The sequence below is a fragment of the Nicotiana tabacum genome, chromosome 22, assembly GCF_000715075.1.
Source record: "Nicotiana tabacum cultivar K326 chromosome 22, ASM71507v2, whole genome shotgun sequence".
Lineage (NCBI taxonomy): Eukaryota > Viridiplantae > Streptophyta > Magnoliopsida > Solanales > Solanaceae > Nicotiana > Nicotiana tabacum.
In genome coordinates, this window is record NC_134101.1 from 7,965,856 (window position 1) to 7,987,568 (window position 21,713).

A 21,713-nucleotide genomic window follows, 5' to 3' on the forward strand; every position below is an offset into this window, starting at 1 on the left:
GAGTTCAACTTGGTGATTGGAAAGATTGTGATAAGGTATGTTAAGGCTAAGCCCTTCCTTCATTTTGGCATGATCTCGTAGCTACATGTGTTAATAATGAGACATAAAGAGAAGTTCGTATTCATGAATTTATTCACATTATTCTAGTCTCATAAGTTACAATATTATTCCTTATCGAGACTTCATATTCAGTTTAGTTTTGTCTTTATTCAGTCAAGAGAGCAGAGGGTCTATATATATATACAGTATTACACTATTTTTACCACCATCGAGCTATAATCGGTGGGCAAGCCCCTATTGGGCAACCTCTGATTAGATGGTAAGTTATATATACCGAGCCTACTGTGGCCGAGCGCCTATGGGCGAGCCCAGGATGGCCGAGATACAGATCCCAGTATGGCCGAGCGCCTATGAGCGAGCCTACTACGGCCGAGCATTTACACGTACCGAGCCTTATAGGGCCGGACATTTATTTTACTTACTATATTGAAGGAGTTTAGTCACTATCAGTAGGTAAGTATATCTCCAGATCATCTTTGACTCCCAGTTACTTCCAGTTATTATATTATCAGTTCAGTTTTGATTTTCAGTTATGTTATTGCCTTACATACTCGGTACATTATTTCGTACTGACGTCCCTTTTTCGGGGACGCTGCATTTCATGCATGCAGGTTCAGATAGACAGACGAGTAGACCTCCTCAGTAGGTGTTTCCAGAGTTTAGCCTGATCGGTAAGCTCCACATCCTTCGGAGTTATCGGGTCTAGGTTTTTGTGTGCATCTTATGTATGTATTTATATATATAATATGGGTAGGTCGGGGCCCTGTTCCGATCATAATATATCTATCAGTAGAGGCTTGTAGACATATCCTGTTGGTTAGTACAGTATGTTGGGTTTGTAGGCCTGGTATGTATATTTGATGGTTTGTCAGCTGTAGTAGCTATAACGGCCTTTTCAGCCTAGCTTTATATTGATGTTTAGTTAGCGCTAGTTTCCATTCAGTTTTATATTTTGCTTCGCAAATTGTCTTGTAAGGTGGCCCCATGGCCAAAGTATGACATTATGTGTTCAGAGTCCCTTAGTCGCAATTTGGTATGCCAGGTTAGGTGAGGCACCGGGTGCTTGTCTCGCTCCTAGGTTCGGGGCGTGACAAACTCCTCTACAACCCCTCAGGGACCAATGCTTAAATGCACTAAGACATCGATTGTGAGAGAAACGCGATCTCGAACTCAAGATTGCACACCCATAGGAACTTTGTCCTTCAATGATGAAGATGCAGAAGGAGTCATACAACCTCATAACGATGCACTGGTAATATCTGTACGCATGAATAAAACTAAAGTTAAGCGTGTGTTGATTGATCCAGGTAGCTCGGCCAACATCATCAGATTGAGGGTCGTAGAACAGCTCGGCATGCAGGACCAGATCATACCCGCAACCCTGGTTCTAAACGGATTCAATATGGCAAGTGAAACCACCAAATGCGAGATAATTCTACCAATAAACGTTGCCAGAACCATCCAGGAAATGAAGTTCCACGTGATCGAAGGCGACATGAGATACAACGCTCTTTTTGGAAGGCCATGGATCCACAACATGAGAGTTGTACCTTCGACCCTACACCAGGTCCTCAAATTCCCAACATCGAGATCAGTCAAAATAGTGTACGGAGAATAACCAGCCGCAAGAGAAATGTTCGCCATCGAGGAAGCGAAACCAATATCCTCGCCTTTGCCAGTAAAGGTATCGGGCTTAGAAGGGAAACGAGATACCAAATAGCAATCACAGATATCGGCTTTGACCCAACCAGATAACCAGAAGATCGAAGAAGATGATGATCAGAGGATCCCTCGATCCTTCGTGATTCCCGATGACTCCGACGCCACTAAATCAACGATTGAGGAACTGGAGCAAGTCATACTAATCGAGCACTGGCCCGAACAGAAGGTATACCTGGGAACGTGGTTGAGGCCCGAACTCAGGAAGAAACTTATTCAATTTCATATCGATAATATTGATTGCTTTGCCTAGTCCCATTTAGATATAACAGGGATCCCACCAAACATAACGACACATCGACTAAGCTTGGACCCTAGGTTCAGACCGGTAAAGCAAAAGAGAAGATTCCAGTCCGAGGAAAAGCACGCATTCATAAAGGACGAGGTAACCAAACTTCTCAAGATAGGGTCCATTCGGGAGGTAAAATATCCCGAATGGTTAGCCAATGTAGTTGTAGTGCCTAAAAAGGGAACAAACTTAGAATGTGTGTGGACTATAAGGATTTGAACAAAGCATGCCCCAAAGATTCCTTTCTGCTGCCCAACATCGATCGCATGATCGATGCCACGGCTGTCCACGAGATCCTCACTTTTCTTGATGCCTATTCCGGGTATAATCAAATCAAGATGAACCTAGAGGACAAGACTTCATTTGTTACCAAATATGGAACATATTGTTATAATGTGATGCCCTTCGGGCTAAAAAATGCAGGGGCTACTTACCAACACCTAGTAAATAAAATGTTTGAAGAATAAATAGGTAAATCAATGGAAGTTTATATTGATAACATGCTAGTTAAGTCCCTGCGTGCAGAGGACCATTTGACCCATTTGCAGGAAACGTTCGAGATTTTGATGAAATACATCATGAAGCTCAACCCCGAAAAATGTGCTTTCGGGGTTGGTTCGGGCAAGTTCCTTGCCTTCATGGTATCAAATCGGGGAATCGAGATTAACCCTGATAAAATCAATGCCATCGAAGACATCACCATCGTGGACAGCGTGAAAACTATACAAAGGCTAACAGGACGGATTGCAGCCTTAGGCCAATTCATTTCGAGATCATCAGATCGAAGTCACAAATTTTCCTCTCTACTCAAAAAGAAGAACTATTTCGCTTGGACCCCAGTATGCCAACAGGCATTAGAGGAACTAAAACGATATCTATCAAGCCCACCACTACTTCACACTCCAAAAACAGACAAAAAACTTTGCTTGTACTTTGCAGTATCGGAAATCGCCGTAAGCGGTGTCCAAGTTCGAGAAGAGCAAGGTACACAATTTCCCATTTATTATATAAGTCGGACCTTAGGAGAAGCAGAAACTAGATATCTGTACCTAGAAATATTGGCACTTGCACTGATAAGCGCCTCTAGAAAGTTAAGACCGTACTTGCAATGTCACCGTATATGCGTATTAACCACTTACACGCTTCGTAATATTTTGCATAAGCCCGAACTATCAGGCCGATTGGCCAAATGGGCTGTCGAACTCAGTGGATACGATATCGAATATCAACACCGTACGGCCATCAAGTCTCAAATTTTAGCAGACTTCGTGGCTGATTTCACGCCAACCCTCGGACCCGAAGTCGAAAAAGAACTCCTGTTGAAATCGGGTACGTCATCGGGGGTATGGACCCTTTTTACGGACAGGGCTTCGAATGTGAAGGGGTCCTGAGTAGGCATAGTTTTGAAGCCACCCACGGGTAACACTATTACGCAATCTATTAAAACTACCAGGTTGACTAGCAACGAGGCCGAGTATGAGGCCATGATTGCAGGTCTCGAGCTAGCTAAAAACTTGGGAGCCAAAGTCATTGAAGCCAAATGTGACTCTTTGCTGGTGATAAGTCAAGTAAACAAAACCTTCGAAGTTCGAGAATATAGAATGCAAAGGTATTTGGACAAACTACATGTCACTTTGCACCATTTCAAACAATGGACTTTACAGCATATTTTACTAGAGCAAAACAGTGAGGCCGATGCACTTGCAAATTTGGGTTCATCGGTCGAGTAAGGTGACTTGAGCTCGGGGACTATCGTTCAACTCTCGAGTTTCGTGATCGAAGAAGGTCTTGCCGAGATAAATTCTATGAGCTTAGCCAGGGATTGGAGAAATAAGTATATTGAATACTTAAAGAACGGAAAGCTCCCACCGGACCCTAAAGATTCAAGGGCCCTACGGACTAAAGTTGCTCGATTCACGTTGGCTTCAGATGGAACGCTATACCGAAGGACATTTGATATACCATTGGCAGTATGCTTGTATCCAGGAGATACCGATTGCATCCTATGTGAGGTGAACGAGGGCACTTATGGGAATCACTCCGGTGCAGATCCACTAGTCCGACAAATAATCAGGGCAGGGTATTATTGGATCGATATGGGCAAAGATGCGAAGGAATTTGTTCAAAAATGTGACAAATGTCAAAGGTTTGCACCAATGATCCATCAACCCGGGGAGCAACTTCACTTAGTCTTATCCCCATGGCCATTCATGAAATGGGGAATGGATATCGTCGGCCCTCTGCCATCAACCCCATGTAAAGCTAAATTCATTATATTTATGACTGACTATTTCTCTAAATGAGTTGAAGCACAGGCGTTTGAGAAAATAAGAGGGAGAGAGGTTATAGACTTAATCTGGGATCATATCTGATCATGCCCAACTATGCCTTGTAAAAAGGACTAAGCGGTCGCTACAAATATAACCCGATTCAAGTCCGGAGTCGAATCACACAGGGAACTAACCTATTTACTACAACTTTAAATAATGCTAATGATAAGCTCAGACAACTTCCGGATGCAAGAGTTTTATAAATAATCAGTAAAATTTATTTAGCTAAGGAAAAATGACAATAAAATTAGCAATAATCAAGACTAAAATTGAATTCAAGGGTAAAAGGATCTAGGGCTATTGATTTCCCCAATTGCCGGATTAATTCTTAACTCTTTAGCTATAATCTCTCTGTAATACTCTATGAGGATTATGAGTTCCGGGCTACCGTAATTACCTCTCAATCAATTACGATAATTTACTAGAAGCATTCTCTCGAACTACTCTAGTTAACAATTTATGCAACTCCGAATTATCCCACCAAAGCTTCGTTATTTCTAACCCCACTTTTAAATTCAAGTAATTAATCTCTTAACTTACCCAAAAGTGGTGTTGTTCAACAACAATCTAACCAAGTGTTCTTTCTCAAGCAACACAAGGTAACTAGACACGATTAATCAAGGGCCCTTTCAATTAACCACAATACAATACGTAGTTGAACAATCATAGAACAGACACGACTCAATTATAACAAAATAAAGTCAAGACTTTATCCAACAATTGGTTCCATCAATCCTAGATAATAGATTTAGCTACTCATACTAATGGAAAATAAATCACTAAAATAATTCACAATCAACAAATAGAAGTATGAAGAAGATGATGAAAACTCTTAGAAATTATTTGTCTTCTCTCCCTCGTTCTTGCCTCTAAAATCTTCTAAAAACAGATATCCCTCACTTCTAGGCGAGTTTAGGTTTCATTTAGGTTTAGGTTAGTCGCCTAGGAAATTACATAATTAAACCTGCGTGTTTGGCTTTTGTCCGCCCGTCCGCAGCGCGGATTCGACCGCGGATCCGGCCGCGGATTTCCACATCCTCACTGCCATGAGTTCGCGGACCAATTCGCGGCCCACTTCGCGGCCGCGCACCTGGAGGGGGTCATCTCGCTTGCTTTTCTCGCTCCTTTTCGACCGGTCTAACCTTCGATTGGCCTTTCACACTCCATGTTAACTCCAAAACACTCGTTAGCTCCCTTCTAGCTCGGAGTAGCTCCTGCAAAGCATCAAATTATTAATTAGAGTATTTTGTTATCTTTTAGCATTCAACTATCAATAAAGTGAGGCTAAATTAGAGTGTAAGTAGTCTCTAAATTGCATAAATATAGCCTACTATCAACACCCCACGCTTAAACCATTGCTCGTCCCCGAGCAATCAAACCACACTCTAAGAGGCCTAACTTCACTGAGTGACTTCCCTACTCATCACACCAAGAATATTTCACATAAATTGAGGACGTTAGTGCAATATCTACACCTCAAGAGTTGACTCCCTCTAGCCACGCAATGTTCTTAACCGGCTTACTTATTCTAATTCATAGGTCCAGACTTACCTCTCCTTCATGAATCAAGTGCATGCTCACAACAAAAGAGACTCATTTCACAATCAGTAAAATTCACACACACTGAGGAACTTTAAAAGGAACAGAATTCACTCACCCTCAGAAATGACATTCTTGTGCCACAAAAAATGCACCATAGGCTTGCCCGTAGTGTACGACTCTACTAATTGAGCTCACTCAGTCTAGGATCAAGTAGGACTTTATTTGGATGTAATGTAGGCTGTAGGTTGGGTAGGATATATTTGGATATATAATAGTGACTACACCTCCCTAAGCACTTTAATACATTTATTTTACAATCAAGTCCACACCTAAGTTAAACCAATATTTTTCATCTTTAACACCACATATACTACCCCTACACTTCTTCTTTGAGCACAATCACCTTAAAAGCCACCAAATAATTATTACCGTTCAGCATGATACACTATTAACAATGTTCTTCTCTTTTTATTTTTCACAAGTGGCTTTTCCAACAAGATATAACTTTTTCCTTATTTCCCTAGTTCCACTTAAAAGCTCCATCAACACCCTACACTTTATCCTTTGTAAATTCATAGTATTTCAAGTGCTTACGAGAGGTAAAGGGTTAAAAAATGGTCAATTCAAACAAGGGATAGGGCTTGTAATGTGGTTGCCAAGGAAACAGGATTACAGGCTCAACGGGGTTAACTATGGTACATAGCAGATAGGTGGGTGGAGTATGTATATATATGGTTAGACAAAGAATTGCCTATATCACTTCCTAGACTAAACAAGACTACTATTTCGCTTTGCAGACACACGGGGCAAGTTCTAGGCGTTAAATGTCGTGCACAGAATATAACAAGCCTCACACACACATGGCACATGACTCATTCCAGATTAGATCATCAAACACTCAGATCAAGGTACTTCAGCCAAATTAAGAACATACATTTTAAGGCTTTCTTACAAGAGTCAACAAACGAGCCTAAGCGTCACACTAAAGTAACCGCTATATTCAAGGCATTACGAAATCAAAAGAGGCTTCCTATTTTAATTCTGCCCATAGCCCATAAGTTCCTAACTAAAAATAAAAAGCTAACTACACCCAGTTCAAATAAAACCCTTGAAAAAGAACCGTGGTTTAAAGAAAAACCAAGGGGGAATTGATACATTACTACAAAAGAAATTCTTTTGGGTTTTTTTTTCCCTTCGACTTTAGTCCCTCAAGAAATCCGTCGAATGATATCCATCGTCGGGCCAAGTCGAAATTGATTTATACAAATAAACTATGAAACTATCTACATACAGCAAAGTATCCCCCACCCCATACTTAAAAGGATGGCATGTCCGCATGTCACACAAAGTAAAGTAATGCAAGGTAAAGAAACTTCCCTGGTGGATCAGTCTTGATCGGATACAGTGCCAGGGTCAAGATGACATGATCTCCCCAGTGCACGCGGCCAGCCCATGATTTTCTTTTCTAACTTCGCATTTTGGGTAGCCAAAGTATCAACTCTAGTCCCCAATTCCGTGACGGAAGTGCGCAATCCTGCCATATCTTGTTCTAGGGCTGTCATTCGCATGATCTGTCTGCCCTGGGATGGTCCCTCAGCTGCGGCAACTTGTTCCTATGGGGGTGAGGCAGGTTCAACCTCCTCCTGCCCGTCATCTCCCTCTTCCGACTCATTGGAATCGTCACTATTAGTTGCTGCAGTCCATATTTGATATTTTCTTTTATCCTTATGATTTGTATTAAGCTATATCACATATCCTTAGAACCACGTATAAATTCAACTCTATCCGTTTTTCGGGTAAACAAAATGAATTGCAAGATAGTTGAAGCAAAGCCCGCTTTATTTGCTCCGCAAATATTATAACCAAAAATACCTTCTTTCTTTGCGAGATTCAAAAATAGAGAACGCTACGAAGCAAAAGAATCTGCTTTGCTGATTGAATTCAAGTACACTTGTAAGAGAATTTTCGTGTAACTTTATGTACTTATACATCTTATTATATGATATATATTAATGTCTCTCTTTTGAAACGAAAAAAAGAAAAGAAGAAAAGTTTGTGGTCAGATGAAAATGCATGAAGGATGCCTCCATGGCCAAAATAAATGTCCGTCCATTGAATGCAGAAAAGCTTTTACTGAACAGGTGTTGAACTTTAGACAAAAGTTCAAATGCTTGCTTGACTTTGGAAGCTGTAGAACTTCTTAATGTATAGCTTTTTGGATGTTGGCCGCCTCCTTTTTTATTTGCAACTTATCCGGATATGAATTTCACTAATATGATCAATTCAAATTTGTATCGCGTACGGCCTACTTAAAGAGAAAACGCTTTTTATATTGAATTTCTCCGTTGTTAGTGTTGGGCTCGACTAATCCAAAGATACTTTTACTATGATACGATATTGTTCGCTTTGGGAAAGCCTGTACGATTTTTATCAAAAGGTCTCATACCACTAAGAGATACATACATCTTATATGTAGTCTTCCAATATTTTCAACTATCAGTGTGGGACTTTGTTTGCACACCCAATAATTTTCTCATCGAACTAAGTACCACGCGATCCACTACCACGATCTATAGGTCAATATACGAGATTTATTGTGTGTCACTCACATCGTTAGAGTACTATGGCAACCGTAGTCTACAACTAGCTTCTTCTTGTTTGTGTACGTCTCTGAGCTCGTAAAGGGAACTAAATTGAGCCCCACACCATCACTCTATCATTATCATACATACTCGTCTCGTGAAACCTGGGAATTGATACTAATTGTTGGGTTCAAATATCCCAAAAATACTCTTAACATAGTGTGATATTGTACACTTTGGACCAAGTCCGTACGATTTTCCTTAAAATGCATCACACCATTACCAACAACAACAAACCTAGCGCAATCCCACAAGTAGGGTATGGGGAGGTTAGTATGTACGTAAACCTTACCCATACCTTCAAGAAGGCAGGGAGGTTGTTTTCGAAAGACTCTCAGCTTAGGAAAGATAAAAGGACGGGCATCAACAATCACACCAATTCTAAAACCGAAGAAAAAATATAAAGATACAAAACTAAAACTGAGTATTGTAATTAGAAGGACGAAACGAAAGCAACGACAAGTAATCACATAAATCAAGAAATACAAAACTAACGCTAACTCGTGTACTAAAACTACTGTTACAGACATGGACAACACTAGGCGACCTATTCTAACCCTTTACCTTTATTCTCAACTTCCATATCTTTCTATCCCTGGTCATGTCCTCAGTGAGCTGGAGCAATGTCATATCTTGCCTAATCACCTCTCCTCAATACTTCTTCGGCCTACCTCTACATCTCCTTAGGCCCTCCAGGGCCAACCTCTCACACCTCCTCACTGGTACATTTGCGTCTCTCCTCTTCACATGTCCAAACCATCTAAGTTTCGCCTCCTGCATCTTGTCTTCCAAAGAGGTCACGCCCACCTTATCCCGAATAACTTCATTTCTAATTTTATCCAGTCTGGTATGCCCGCACATCCATCTCAACATCCTCATTTCAGCTACCTTCATCTTTTGGACATGGAAATTCTTGACTGACCAACACTCAGCCCTATATAACACAATCGGTCTGACCACCGCTCTATAAAACTTACCTTTAAGTTTAGGTGGCACATTTTTATCATACAAAACACCTTAATCGAGCCTCCATATCATCCATTCCGCCCCAATACAATGTGTAACATCCTCGTCGATCTCTCAATTCCTTTGTATAACTGACCCAAGGTATTTAAAACTCTCTCTCCTGGGGATGACTTGAGAATCAAGCTTCATTTCTCCGTCCACATATTGAGTCGTCCCACTGAACTTGCACTTCAAGTACTCTGTCTTGGTCCTGCTCAACTTGAAACCTTTAGACTCTAAGGTGTGCCTCCAGATCTCTAACATCTCATTAACACCATATCACGTCTCGTCAATCAGAATAATGTCATCTGCAAATAACATGTACCACGACACCTCTCCTTGAATATGGTGGGTCAGCACATCGATCGCCAATACAAATAGAAATGGACTGAGGTCTGACCCCTGATGCAATCCCATCATAACTAGGAAGTGTTCCAGTCCCCTTATACGGTCCTTGCTCGAGTCTTAGCTCCATCATACATGTCCTTAATAACCCTAATGTAATCAACAAGAACACCTCTAGCCTTCAAACATCTCCACAGAACCTCCCTTGGCACTTTGTCGTAAGCATTCTCTAAGTCGATGAACATATATGTAAATCCCTCTTCCTCTCCCTATAATGTTCCATCAATATCCTAACAAGATGAATAGCTTCCGTAATCGAACAACCTAACATAAATCCAAACTGGTCCTTAGAAATATCCACAATCCTCCTCAACCTCAGCTCCACCACCCTCTCCTAGACTTTCATAGTATGGCTTAGTAACTTGATACCCCGGTAGTTGTTGCAACTTTGGATGTCACCCTTATTGTTATACATCGGGACCATTGTACTCCATCTCCATTATTCGGGCATCTTCGTCGTCCTAAAAATGATATTAAATAACCCAGTGAGCCGCTCCAAACCCGTCCAACCCAGGCTCTTCCAAAATTTCATCAGGATCTCGTTAGGGCCGGTCACTCTCCCCTGCTCATCTTAAACATAGCCCCTTCATCCTCCTCAGCTCTTATACATCTACAATACCCAAAGTCCCGACGACTCTCAGAGTGTTCTAAGTTGCCTAGCTTAATGTTCCTATCCCCCTATTCGTTCAAGAATTTATGGAAGTAAGTCTGCCATCTATGGCGAATCAGTGCCTCATTTTACAAAACAAAATTAAGTCTGCCATCTATGGCGAATCAGTGCCTCATCTTACAAAACTCTACCATCCTCCTCCTTGATTCACTTCATTTGGTCCAGGTTACGGGCCTTCCTTTTTCGCACCTTGGATAACCTGTAAAACTTCTTATCCACCTCTCTACCTCCGAGTTCTTCATACAAGCATTCAAATGCAGCGGTCTTGGCCGCAGTAACTGCTAACTTCGTTTCCTTCTTAGCCATCTTATACCGCTCCCTATTTGTCCTCTTCGCCTCCTCGTCCACGCTCTCCCGAAGCTTAAGATATGCCAATTTCTTGGCCTCCACTTTACATTGAACCTCAGTACTCCACCACCAATCCCCTTTAGGACCACCAGAAGAGCCCTTCGAGTCCCCCAATACCTCTTTAGCAGCATCCCTAATGCAATTTGCAGTCGCGGTCCACATACTACTCGCGTCCCCACTACTCTTCCGTGCTCTCATAGCAGTAACTTATCTCCTAACTCATGTGCTCTGTCATTTGTCAAAGCTCCCCACTTGATCCTAGGTAGACTAACCACAACCATCTTTCTACACTTCCTCGTGTTCTCCAAGTCCATGACCAAAAGTCTATGCCGAGTCGTGAGGTTCTCACTCAGGATGACCTTACAGTCCGCACACAGATCTTTATCAGACTTCCTTAAGAGTAGATAATCAATCTGGGTCCTGGCCACCGAACTCTGAAAGGTGGCCAAGTGTTCTTCCTTCTTCGGGAAACTAGAGTTAGCAATCACTAAATCGAAAGCCTTACCAAAATCTAGCAGGGACGTACCACCTTCATTTCTAACTCCGAAATCGAAATTGCCATGCACATCATCGTAGCCCCCAAACGTCACTCCAATGTGGCCATTGAAATCTCCTCATGTGAATAGCTTCTCAGTGTGCGGAATACTACGCACAACCTCGTCAAAATTCTCCCAGAAACGCCCTTTGACCTCCTCATCCAACCCCACTTGAGGGACGTACGCACTAATCACATTTAGAGTAAAACCCCCAACAACTAGCTTAATGCCCATCAACATGTCGTTCACCGTCCTAACCTCCACCACTAGCTCCCGAAGATCCCTATCAACCAAAATACCTACCCCGTTCTTGCTCCCCTCCACGCCTAGAGTACCAAAGCTTAAACTCATCACACCATTAAGAAATCTATATATCTTATATATGGTGTGTTTGGTATAACGGAAAATATTTTCCAAGAAAAAATATTTTCTTGAAAAACAAGTAGTAATCTTACTCATTTTCCGATGTTTGGTACGCAAATTAAGAAAAATAACTTCGCAAGACTATTCATAAATAATTTAGATACAATAAACATGAAGCCATAAACTTTCGAACCAATAACCTTCCTAACCCATAAATTTGATAAATTTCTGAACCGCTAAACTTTTGAACCCCTAAACTCTATAATTTCTAAACCCGCAAACTTCCAAATACATTAACCTCTGAACTCATAACTTTGGAACTCGCAAAATTTTAAACCTGTAAACCGAAAAAATGAAAAAACCAACACTGAAAATATTTTAAAAAAACAAATTTGCCTGGGGGTGCAGAAAAACGAAAAGAAAAAAAAAGAAGATTGAAAATTACAAAAAAAAAAGGTAAAAACAAATTGCAGGGTAGGGGGTGACGAAAAAGAAAAAAAACTGAAAGCTGGAAAAAAAAACTTTTTGGAGAGGGGGCGGGGTAGGCGAGAGAAGAGGAGGCGGTTGGGGTTAGATGTGAGAGTAGATGTAGTTTTTGAAAAATATTTTTCTAACTTTTTATAAAAAAGTTATTTTTCTCCAATTTCAGAAAAATATGATATCTAGAAAAATATTTTTCAAATTATTTTGTACAACTAAATAATAAAAAATGAGAATGTTTTTGGTAATACCAAACACACACATAGTCTTCCAGTCTTTTCATCCATGAATATATGACTTTGTTCACCTACCTAACTTTCAAATACTAACCCGGCTCTCTTAGTGCTTGAACCCGGCTCTCTAATCAATAGGGGAGAATTTTATCTATCTCAACTGCACGTGACTGTTGATAGGCTTGAAAGTTAAACATAGGGGGAGCATTGAATCTGGTTTAAATTCCGTGAAGAAAAGCCTCTCGCTCTATCTTTCCGCTTATCGCTTTCAATGTAAAGTAGTACTGTCGGCTCACGGAAAAGAGACCTCTCTGTCTCTAATCCAATGGTTACGATTCTCATAGAATCTTCTGACCGGCCAAGAATCCCGATTTTAAATGTCCCCTTTCTATTTTCTAGTGTTCAACTGTTGTTATGTGTAAGAGGAATTTATTGCGTTCAATTTTAGGATAATTTATAGTTTCGTACCAACCATGACTTTTCTATTTCTTTTGTCTTAACGTATTTAAAGATCAAGTAAAATGAAAGAAAAGGATCAACAAAAGATTGTGATAGTTGAATCCAAATAATTTTAGCTAGCATTTTGACATAGATTTGATTGAAAATTTAAAAAAATAGTTTTTAAAGTTATGTTAAAAAATAATTTTTGAAAATTAAAATTGTGAGTGAAAGAAATGATTTCACACATAAACTGCTCCAAACCAATTTTTTGGAAATTAAAAGTGTTTGTTCAAAAAAAATTCAAAAACTGATCAAGTTTCATGAACAAATAATATTTTTAAGTTTTTTTTTAAAACAAAAAAAAAATCTATATCGAAACGAAAACTTAAGGGAAGCACTCCTTAATCCATGCTAAGAATTTATTAACTCAATTGAATCCATACATATAACATTATATGTTCCCATGAATATTTTTCTCTCCGTTTTAATTTATGTCATGTAGTTTCACTAAACAAATTTTTTTTAAAAACAAATACCTTTTTAAACTTGTAATCTTAAAAGCTTAAAGGATAAATTTTTTTTTGTGCCTTTCAATTTGTGTGACTTTAAAAATATTTTCACTAATGATAAAAATAAGTAAAATCTTAAATTGTTTTCAAATATAAAAATATATATTTATTTTTTTAAACAAACAATCACAAAAGTATCACATAAATTGAACCTTTTAACTCATTGCACGTAAATAACAACTTAAGTTGCAAGGCATTATTCATGATAATAGATAAGGAGCAAAGTTGAGAACGTTCTTGTTCCACCTTTTGCTGTGTTTTATAAATGTACGAAATGACCATTGCGTTTCGATCCTTTCACGTGGATACAGGAAAATTAACTTAAGAAAAGTTTGAGAAATACTATAGTTTTGCTTTAGTTTTAAGGGCAGAACAATATTATTTTTATATAAAAGATCTTTGGGTCTTGAGGGAAGGTCTATCATAAATAGGGCATAAAATCTGTGCACACATTATTTTTTCCAGATTTTATATTGTAAGAATATACTGAATATATTATTATTGTATAAAAGATCTTCCAGTTGGTTGTTAGTGGAGCTTCTTAAATCTTAGCTTACTTATTACACAAAAGTTGAAATAAGGAATGTCAAATTTTGAATTTTAATGAGAGATGAGTGTAAGAAAATTTATTCACATCTATCATGAATTGGAATTGAGATAACGATGTACAATTTAATTGTGATATACACATAAAAGTTTATATTGAAAACGTGTGACGCAGTTATATATTGTTTGATACAATTAAGCACCTACTATAAAATACAGTATTTCTTATAAAAATAACCTATGTGCAATAAATTTTTGCAATCTGGACAGATTCAGGCTGTTTAAGATAGTAATTCATTTGTTTTTTTAAAAAAATTCCTTTAACATCTGAAAGTATGGAAAATTATTAAAACCCATCCTATATTTGTTAGAGTAAGTCATTAATTAATTTATTTATTTTCTACTCTCCAAGAAGCAAGAACTAATTAAATTAGGAAATTAATTTACGATGGAGAATTTAGTGGGTAGCAATAGTCAGAACGAATTAAAAGTTAAAACAGTCAAAAAGTAGAGGTATGACTCGAAGATGATTCGCCGAAATAGGGAGCAAAAGATAGTTTTGTGTCTCGAGGCTCGAGCTAACTCTATGTTGGCGCACGCCATAGTTTTTGGATTTTTATTAGGAACTAGAATAAAGTTTTCTCCATATTTGACTTGACTTATACTACACAAATCATGAAAGTAGCCATTAATATTTATAATAGGATAAATTATCTATATCATATTTTTTGAAATGCGATTCTTCCCTGGACTTTATAGGAACGCGGAATGCATATCTTGTGCACTAAACTGCCTTTTTTTATTCGATGTCCGATATTTTCTTTGGACCCCAACTAAATTCGAATTTGTACTTGAAAGTTTCATATTAGAGGATAAAACACTCTGTAATATAGGTGATTTTATAATCGGAGAGACCGAGACATCTAATTAAAAAAAAATTATTTAACACTCATCACAACCCTTATTGGTAACTCATCACGCCCATAAAATTATACCGACAATAAGCATAAAAAATAAAACATGACAGTGGCGGACCCAAGTGGTGGCTAGCGGGTTCAATTGAACCCGATTTACAAAAAAATAATATTGTGTATATGTATAAATTAGGATTACAGCTGTGTAAATTTTGCATAAATATTTTATTTGAACTCACTTGACAACTACTATTTTAACACTAAATTTATATACTTATAAGATTGAACTCGCTTGCACAAAATCATGGGTCCGCCAATGACCCAATGCACACGAGTATTCCCAAGTATCGTGGCGAGGATCCTTGTTTACTTGTCAATTTCAATTAAATAATTATTCACAATAAATATTTATACTAATATAATAATATCATTTACTACAAGTAATTAGGACAGAAGTGAGAAGTGACATAGCATACATTTTACGTTCACAAGTAATTGTTGGATATCTTTATTATGGGAATATTTCAATTTATAAATATTTATGTGTAACAGTTGGATATCTTTATTATGATATCTGAAATAGATTAATATAATCCCATTTAGATTTTGAATACCGATCAAAATAACCTTCGGTATATTGAGTAACTATTAAGATTTATTAAAATCAAAATAAAATAAAATGATAGTGTACATAAATTAGAACATGTTTGATATGACAAAAGTCATTTAAAAAAAAATATTCTCTATGATTTCTGGTTAGTGAACATAAATTGTTTTTTGCAAAAAAAAATATATTAATGAAAAATAATATTTAAATATGAGTTATAAAGCCTGATAATTGCAAGAAAAAATGACTTTGGCTTATAAAAATTTGATGGAATTAATCTTTTAAAATTCGTATTAAATTAAACTAAGTCATACTTATTTGAAAAAATTAACATGAAACCAAAGGAATAACAGGTAACTTGGGTGTGAAACTGGCAATAGCCGGTTTCCCGTGCGCCTAACAAGAAAAGACTCCTTTTGTTTTTTGGTCTCTCTCCTCTCCCTCTCACGTTAAATAGTAGAACCAAACAGCACACAAAATCACACACAAGCAATTCTTTGTCTCCCTGTTTTTTTCTGGTTTCTCACTTCTGTTCTTTCCCTTCTAATTTCCTATTTGTGTCAGTCCAAAGTTGTCTTGTCTTTGTTTTTGAAAGAGAGATGACAGGGATTTCAAAGGTGGAAGAGAGTGTAACTCTTGAACTTCTCAGGAAGAAAATGGAAGATTTTGCTAAAGAAAGAGACTGGGAAAAGTTTCATAGCCCAAGAAACCTTCTTTTGGCTCTGGTACTTTCCCTGTTATCTACCTTTTTATTTTATTTCTTTTGTTTAATGAAAAAAAAAATGAATTATTTCTCCACTTGTGTGTTATTTTTGCTTGCGCAGTGGTTATGTTAATCTTTCTAATCATCGTTTTAAAAAATAATAGTTTGTTTGTCTCCGTTTGTGATTTGCTATGAATGACCAAATATGTGTTTAAATAATCACACGCATGTTTATTAAATGAATATTTTTTTGAACCATTTCGGTATTTTTTTATCCCTGCAGAGTTATGCTAATCTTTTCCCTATCATTCCAATTTTATTAACGTCATATCTACCGTTTTATTAACTCTTTCTTTTTGTGAAATTAAAAAAATTACTCCTTTCGTTTCATATTAACAGTCATGTTTACTAAAAATAGTTATCTCAAATTATTTGTCATTTTAGAAGTTTAAGACAAAATTAATTGATTTTTTTTTTACCCTTAGTAATAATTGCTCTTGAAAATAGAGATAACACATAAATAGAATAAATATTCAATGAAAAAAGATTATATCTTAAGACATAAATAATAATAAAATAGTCTAATCCCTTTCCTAATTAATATTTCTTAAGAGGTGTGTAAAAGGTAAAGAGTTCAAGTCACGTTGGAGAAAAAGTGTAGAATTTAAACTCGTGATTTGTATGCTATGACTCAAAATTTATGTACTTGAATAATCACGCAACTAGTGATCCCTTGTTGATCCTCTACATTTTCCATGATTCGATAAATAAATAAATAAATAAAATTGCTATTTCCATTTTCTGCTGTTTTCCTTTAATCAATAAATAAAAAGATTTGCTTGTATGTGTAGAACTGTAGAAGTTGCTTAATTTCGAGTTACAAGTGGAAGTCTGTCTTTCTTCTTAAAAAATTATAAACCAAGAAAATATTTCAACTTGTAAGAGCTGGTTATTGCATCAAAGCAAGATAAGAGAAGCACTTGTCAAAAATTATGATTAAGTAATAGAAGTATATATGAGGGACGGGTAGGTCACTTATTTTTTACATTTAGTCTGCATCATTTTATGTGTTATTTTTTTTTCTTTTTTAATCTTTTACAAAAAAAGAAAAAGTGACACTTTTATATATTTGATAACTCTTTTAATTATAATTTTTTTAATGATATATTTTTATAGCCATGAAACTTTAAGATATACACTTCTAAGGATACTTCTAGGGCTGTTTGGTATGATGCATAAGGGATAATAAATTTCGATATTAAATTTGAGATGAGTTTATTCTACGTTTGATTGAGATAAAATTACGATAAAACTAATCTCAGGATTAGTTATCTCGATTGTGCAGTGTTATTTTTGTCCCCATGGAAGGTGGGATAACAACCCTGGTATAAATAATCTTGGGATAATTAATCCTGAAATAACTTGTTTTCCAACCAAACGACCCCTTAGTGGCCATTAAACACTATTGCCCAATCAAAAACTAACATATAAAAAGAAACGACTAATATTTTCTGTCAATAAGACAGTCATTACATTTGGAAAAAAGAGTAATATGATGACGATATAACGATCCCTTTATTTCCTTTAATTTTCTTGTTTCTTGTTTCTTTTTTTATTGGTTAGATTAATCCAATTACTTATATACACAGGTGGGAGAAGTTGGAGAACTCTCAGAAATATTTCAGTGGAAAGGAGAAGTTCCAAAAGGGTTGCCTGATTGGAATGAAAAGGAGAAATTACATCTTGGTGAAGAACTTTCTGATGTTTTGCTATACCTCGTTAGGCTTTCTGATATTTCTGGGATTGATCTTGGCAAAGCTGCTCTTCGTAAGGTTGAACTTAATGCCATTAAATATCCTGTTAATCTCTGCAAAGCTTCTTCAAATAAAGAAGCCGATAATTAAATTTATAGTCGAGGTACGTACAAACGGTCCAGAGAAATTTCTAGCAAAGTGATTTGCCTTTTTATGGTATGCTAAATATGGTAAGTTAGGTGTCATAAGAGTTGAACGAATAGTAGCAGTGGAAGTTTGTACTTTCATGGGAAGATCTTTGGCATTTATTCTCATTGATTTTGGACTGTTTTGGCAGTTGAAATCATATCTTTTTTTTACGCCAATCTATTCAATGAGCTTTCTCAAATCTGATAAAGTTCGTCTTACTTTTGATGCATAAGTGTAGTTCAGTTCAATTATGGTAATCTCCCCGCTTATGTTTTTCTTTAGTCGAGTGTCTATTGAAAATAGTCTCTTCCTAGATAAAGGTAAGATCTGCGTATAATGTACCCTTCCGACGGAGGCGGATGTAGCGTACTAGTTACGGGTTCAACTGAACCCATAAATTTTAACGCGGAGTAAAAATTTATATGTAAAAATTCATTAAAATTGCAAAAATAGTAGATATAAACCCATAACTTTAAAAATATAATGGGTTCAATGTTAAAAATCTTAAAATTAAACCCATAAGATTTAAATCCTGGATCCGCCTCTACCTTCCGAGATTTCATTTTATGTGCGGTTACACTGTGTATGTTGTTGTTATTGTTCCTCTCCGGACCGCAAGAGATTTCCTTTCACGTGTCATTATTTTAAGAGTTTAACTTATACTCCCTTCGTTTCATATTAACAATATTAACAATCGTGGTTACTAAAAATAGTTGTCTTAAATTATTTGTTATTTTAGAAGTTCTAGACAAATTAATTTTTCTTTTTCTTTTTTACCCTTAGTAATAATTATTTTTGAAGATGGAGATAATATATAAATAGAATAAATATTCAATGAAGAGAGATATTATCTTAAGACATAAATTATGATATAATAGTATAATCTCTTTCCTAATTAATATTTCTTAATGTGCATGTAAAAGAAAAACACGATAGATAATACGAGACAGAGGGAGTATACATGTAAAAATAAAAAAATATTCACATTACTAGTGTATTTTAATATATTATAGTAGATAATACGCTTTATTCGTGATGATGTTTAAAAAAGAATTAAATAGATTTGCCTGATTACATTTTAAATTGGGATCCCATATCTTGATGAAGGAGATATAATTCTAGTATTCAACTATTATTTGTAAATTTGGGTCCTAAGTTCGCTCAATTATTTAATTTATGATGATGTTTTATAATTTGTTGTTTGGAAGCGACAACATTGTCTATTCAGCACGAACGTAATAAGCCAGCCAAATAAAAGATGACCAAATCAAACAATTTTTTTTTAAAATAATGTACAATGTGTCCAAATGTTGGTAGTATTAAAGTATGTTTTTTGAACGACTTAATAGCATTGTTAGTTATAGATCATGATGTATGACGAATTAAAGTGCTACTATACATAGAGGTCTACTGCCTGTAATATTAGTGGCGGAGGTAGGGTATTATTTATGGGTTCGTCTAAACTCAATAGTTTTTACATAGATCATGATTTTGTATTAAGAAATTTATTAAATTTATATAAATACTTAATTACGAACGCAATAAGGCAACAACTAAAACATGATATGGATTCGACGTCAATTGCATAACTCATAAACTTAAAATTCTAATTCCGTCTCTGTTTAATATCATTTATCCATGACTTTTCGACAACTAACAATCTTTGTGGCAATTATCAAATATCAAAATTATGTCAACAAGGTCGGCATAACATACGTCTTAATTACTTCTGTCTTATATTGCTTGTTTTCATTTCTTACGTTACTATCTTGTTGTGTACTTGACGAATTGTTAATAAACATAACATTCATGAATAGTAAAACTAATACTACCTTCTATAATCTTGCATTGGTCTGTTTGGAAAGTCACCCGTTAATTGGAATTGGTGTAATTACTACGGTAATAATTATGTAACCTGGTAATTATACAGCCTAGTAATTACGACGACCTGTTTGTTTGTTACAACGTAATTATAGTGTAATTACAAGCGTACTGTTTGGTTGCACAAGTGTAATTACACAGTTAGATTAAATTTTAAATGAATTATCAAAACTTAAAAGTTAAAAATAATAAATATATGCCTATAAATAATTTTTTTATAAGTATATATGATATTAGATTTGGTATAATTGGTAATCATATATTTATAACTAATATTGTAAAAATAATTTATATATATATTTCAAATTAATAGTATTTAGTTTAATCAATTATAAAAACTAAAAACATACATTTTGTAAGAATATCATGGAATGTATGTTTGATAAAATAAATTAATATTTATAAATATAATGTCATAACATTATGCAAGTGTTTGACAAAACTAATCTATCAATTCTAACTAAAAAATGAATAATATGCAATGTGAAATAACAAGCCAATACCACTAAAACAAGTAAATTGGAACCATAAATAAAGCACAATTTCAAAATCCCAAAAAAAAAAACTTAATCATATGTCAAATTCCAACATAATAAAAATAAATTTCAATACAACTTAAGATTAGGAAACATAATAAGTTTATAACCTCATTCAACAACGAAATTCTACTTTAATAATATCACTCATTATATGTCAAATTTGTTAATGAATTATTATTTCTAATATTAGGAGATGTAGTTTCACAAACTAGAATAATAACGCAATTACGCTAAATAAAGAAATTAAACAAATAAGAAATAAAACACACGAGCAATTACATAGAATCACAAGAAGTAAATGTGAAGAAATAAAAGATAAATAATGGACAAGAAATATATTTTAAAATTAAAAAGAAATTAAAAACTAAAAATAAAATAAAAATAAAAATAATAGAAATAAAAAGTTATAAAGAAAATAAATTAAAATAAAAACAAAAATGAAGAATTTTAAAAAGTAACCTTATAATTGCACAGTGTAATTACCACCAATTTTACCTCCCCTTGAGAATTGGAGAGTGTAATTGCACCTCTCTAATTACACCCAATTACATGCTGACCACGTAATTACTTGTCCAAATAAACATGCTAAACTGTGTAATTACATCCAATTATACCCAAATCCAATTTCTAAGTGACTTTCCAAACATGCTCTTAGTGTTTTTGATAAGATGATGGACATTAATTAGGTTGGGCTCAACTTTAAAATTAGATCATGAGCTGAAAATCATTCACCACAAAACAACTTATTCTTTCAAAACGTGAACCACTTTATAAAACTTAATAATAGTATTATGTGAAATAATAATTAATTGATAGAATTCATGACCCGGTTTTGAGTTTGATGATATCACTTTATGTAAGCTTATAAGTTTTCATGTGAAAACCCTGCCGGTGGATTTTGTATCTGTCACATGAAATAGTTTAAGCGGAATTATAGAGGATTTAATT

The 21,713-nt window shown here is 35.8% G+C and overlaps 1 protein-coding gene across 1 annotated transcript; it reads left to right on the forward strand.

The window, feature by feature from the left end:
- Window positions 1-16,163: 16,163 nt before the first annotated feature.
- LOC107792941 (uncharacterized) lies at window positions 16,164-18,602 on the forward strand. Its single transcript, XM_016615206.2, has 2 exons — window positions 16,164-16,424; window positions 18,052-18,602. Exons 1-2 carry the CDS (start codon window positions 16,299-16,301, stop codon window positions 18,304-18,306), a joined length of 381 nt encoding a protein of 126 aa, XP_016470692.1. The 5' UTR covers window positions 16,164-16,298; the 3' UTR covers window positions 18,307-18,602.
- The last annotated feature ends 3,111 nt before the right edge of the window (window positions 18,603-21,713 follow it).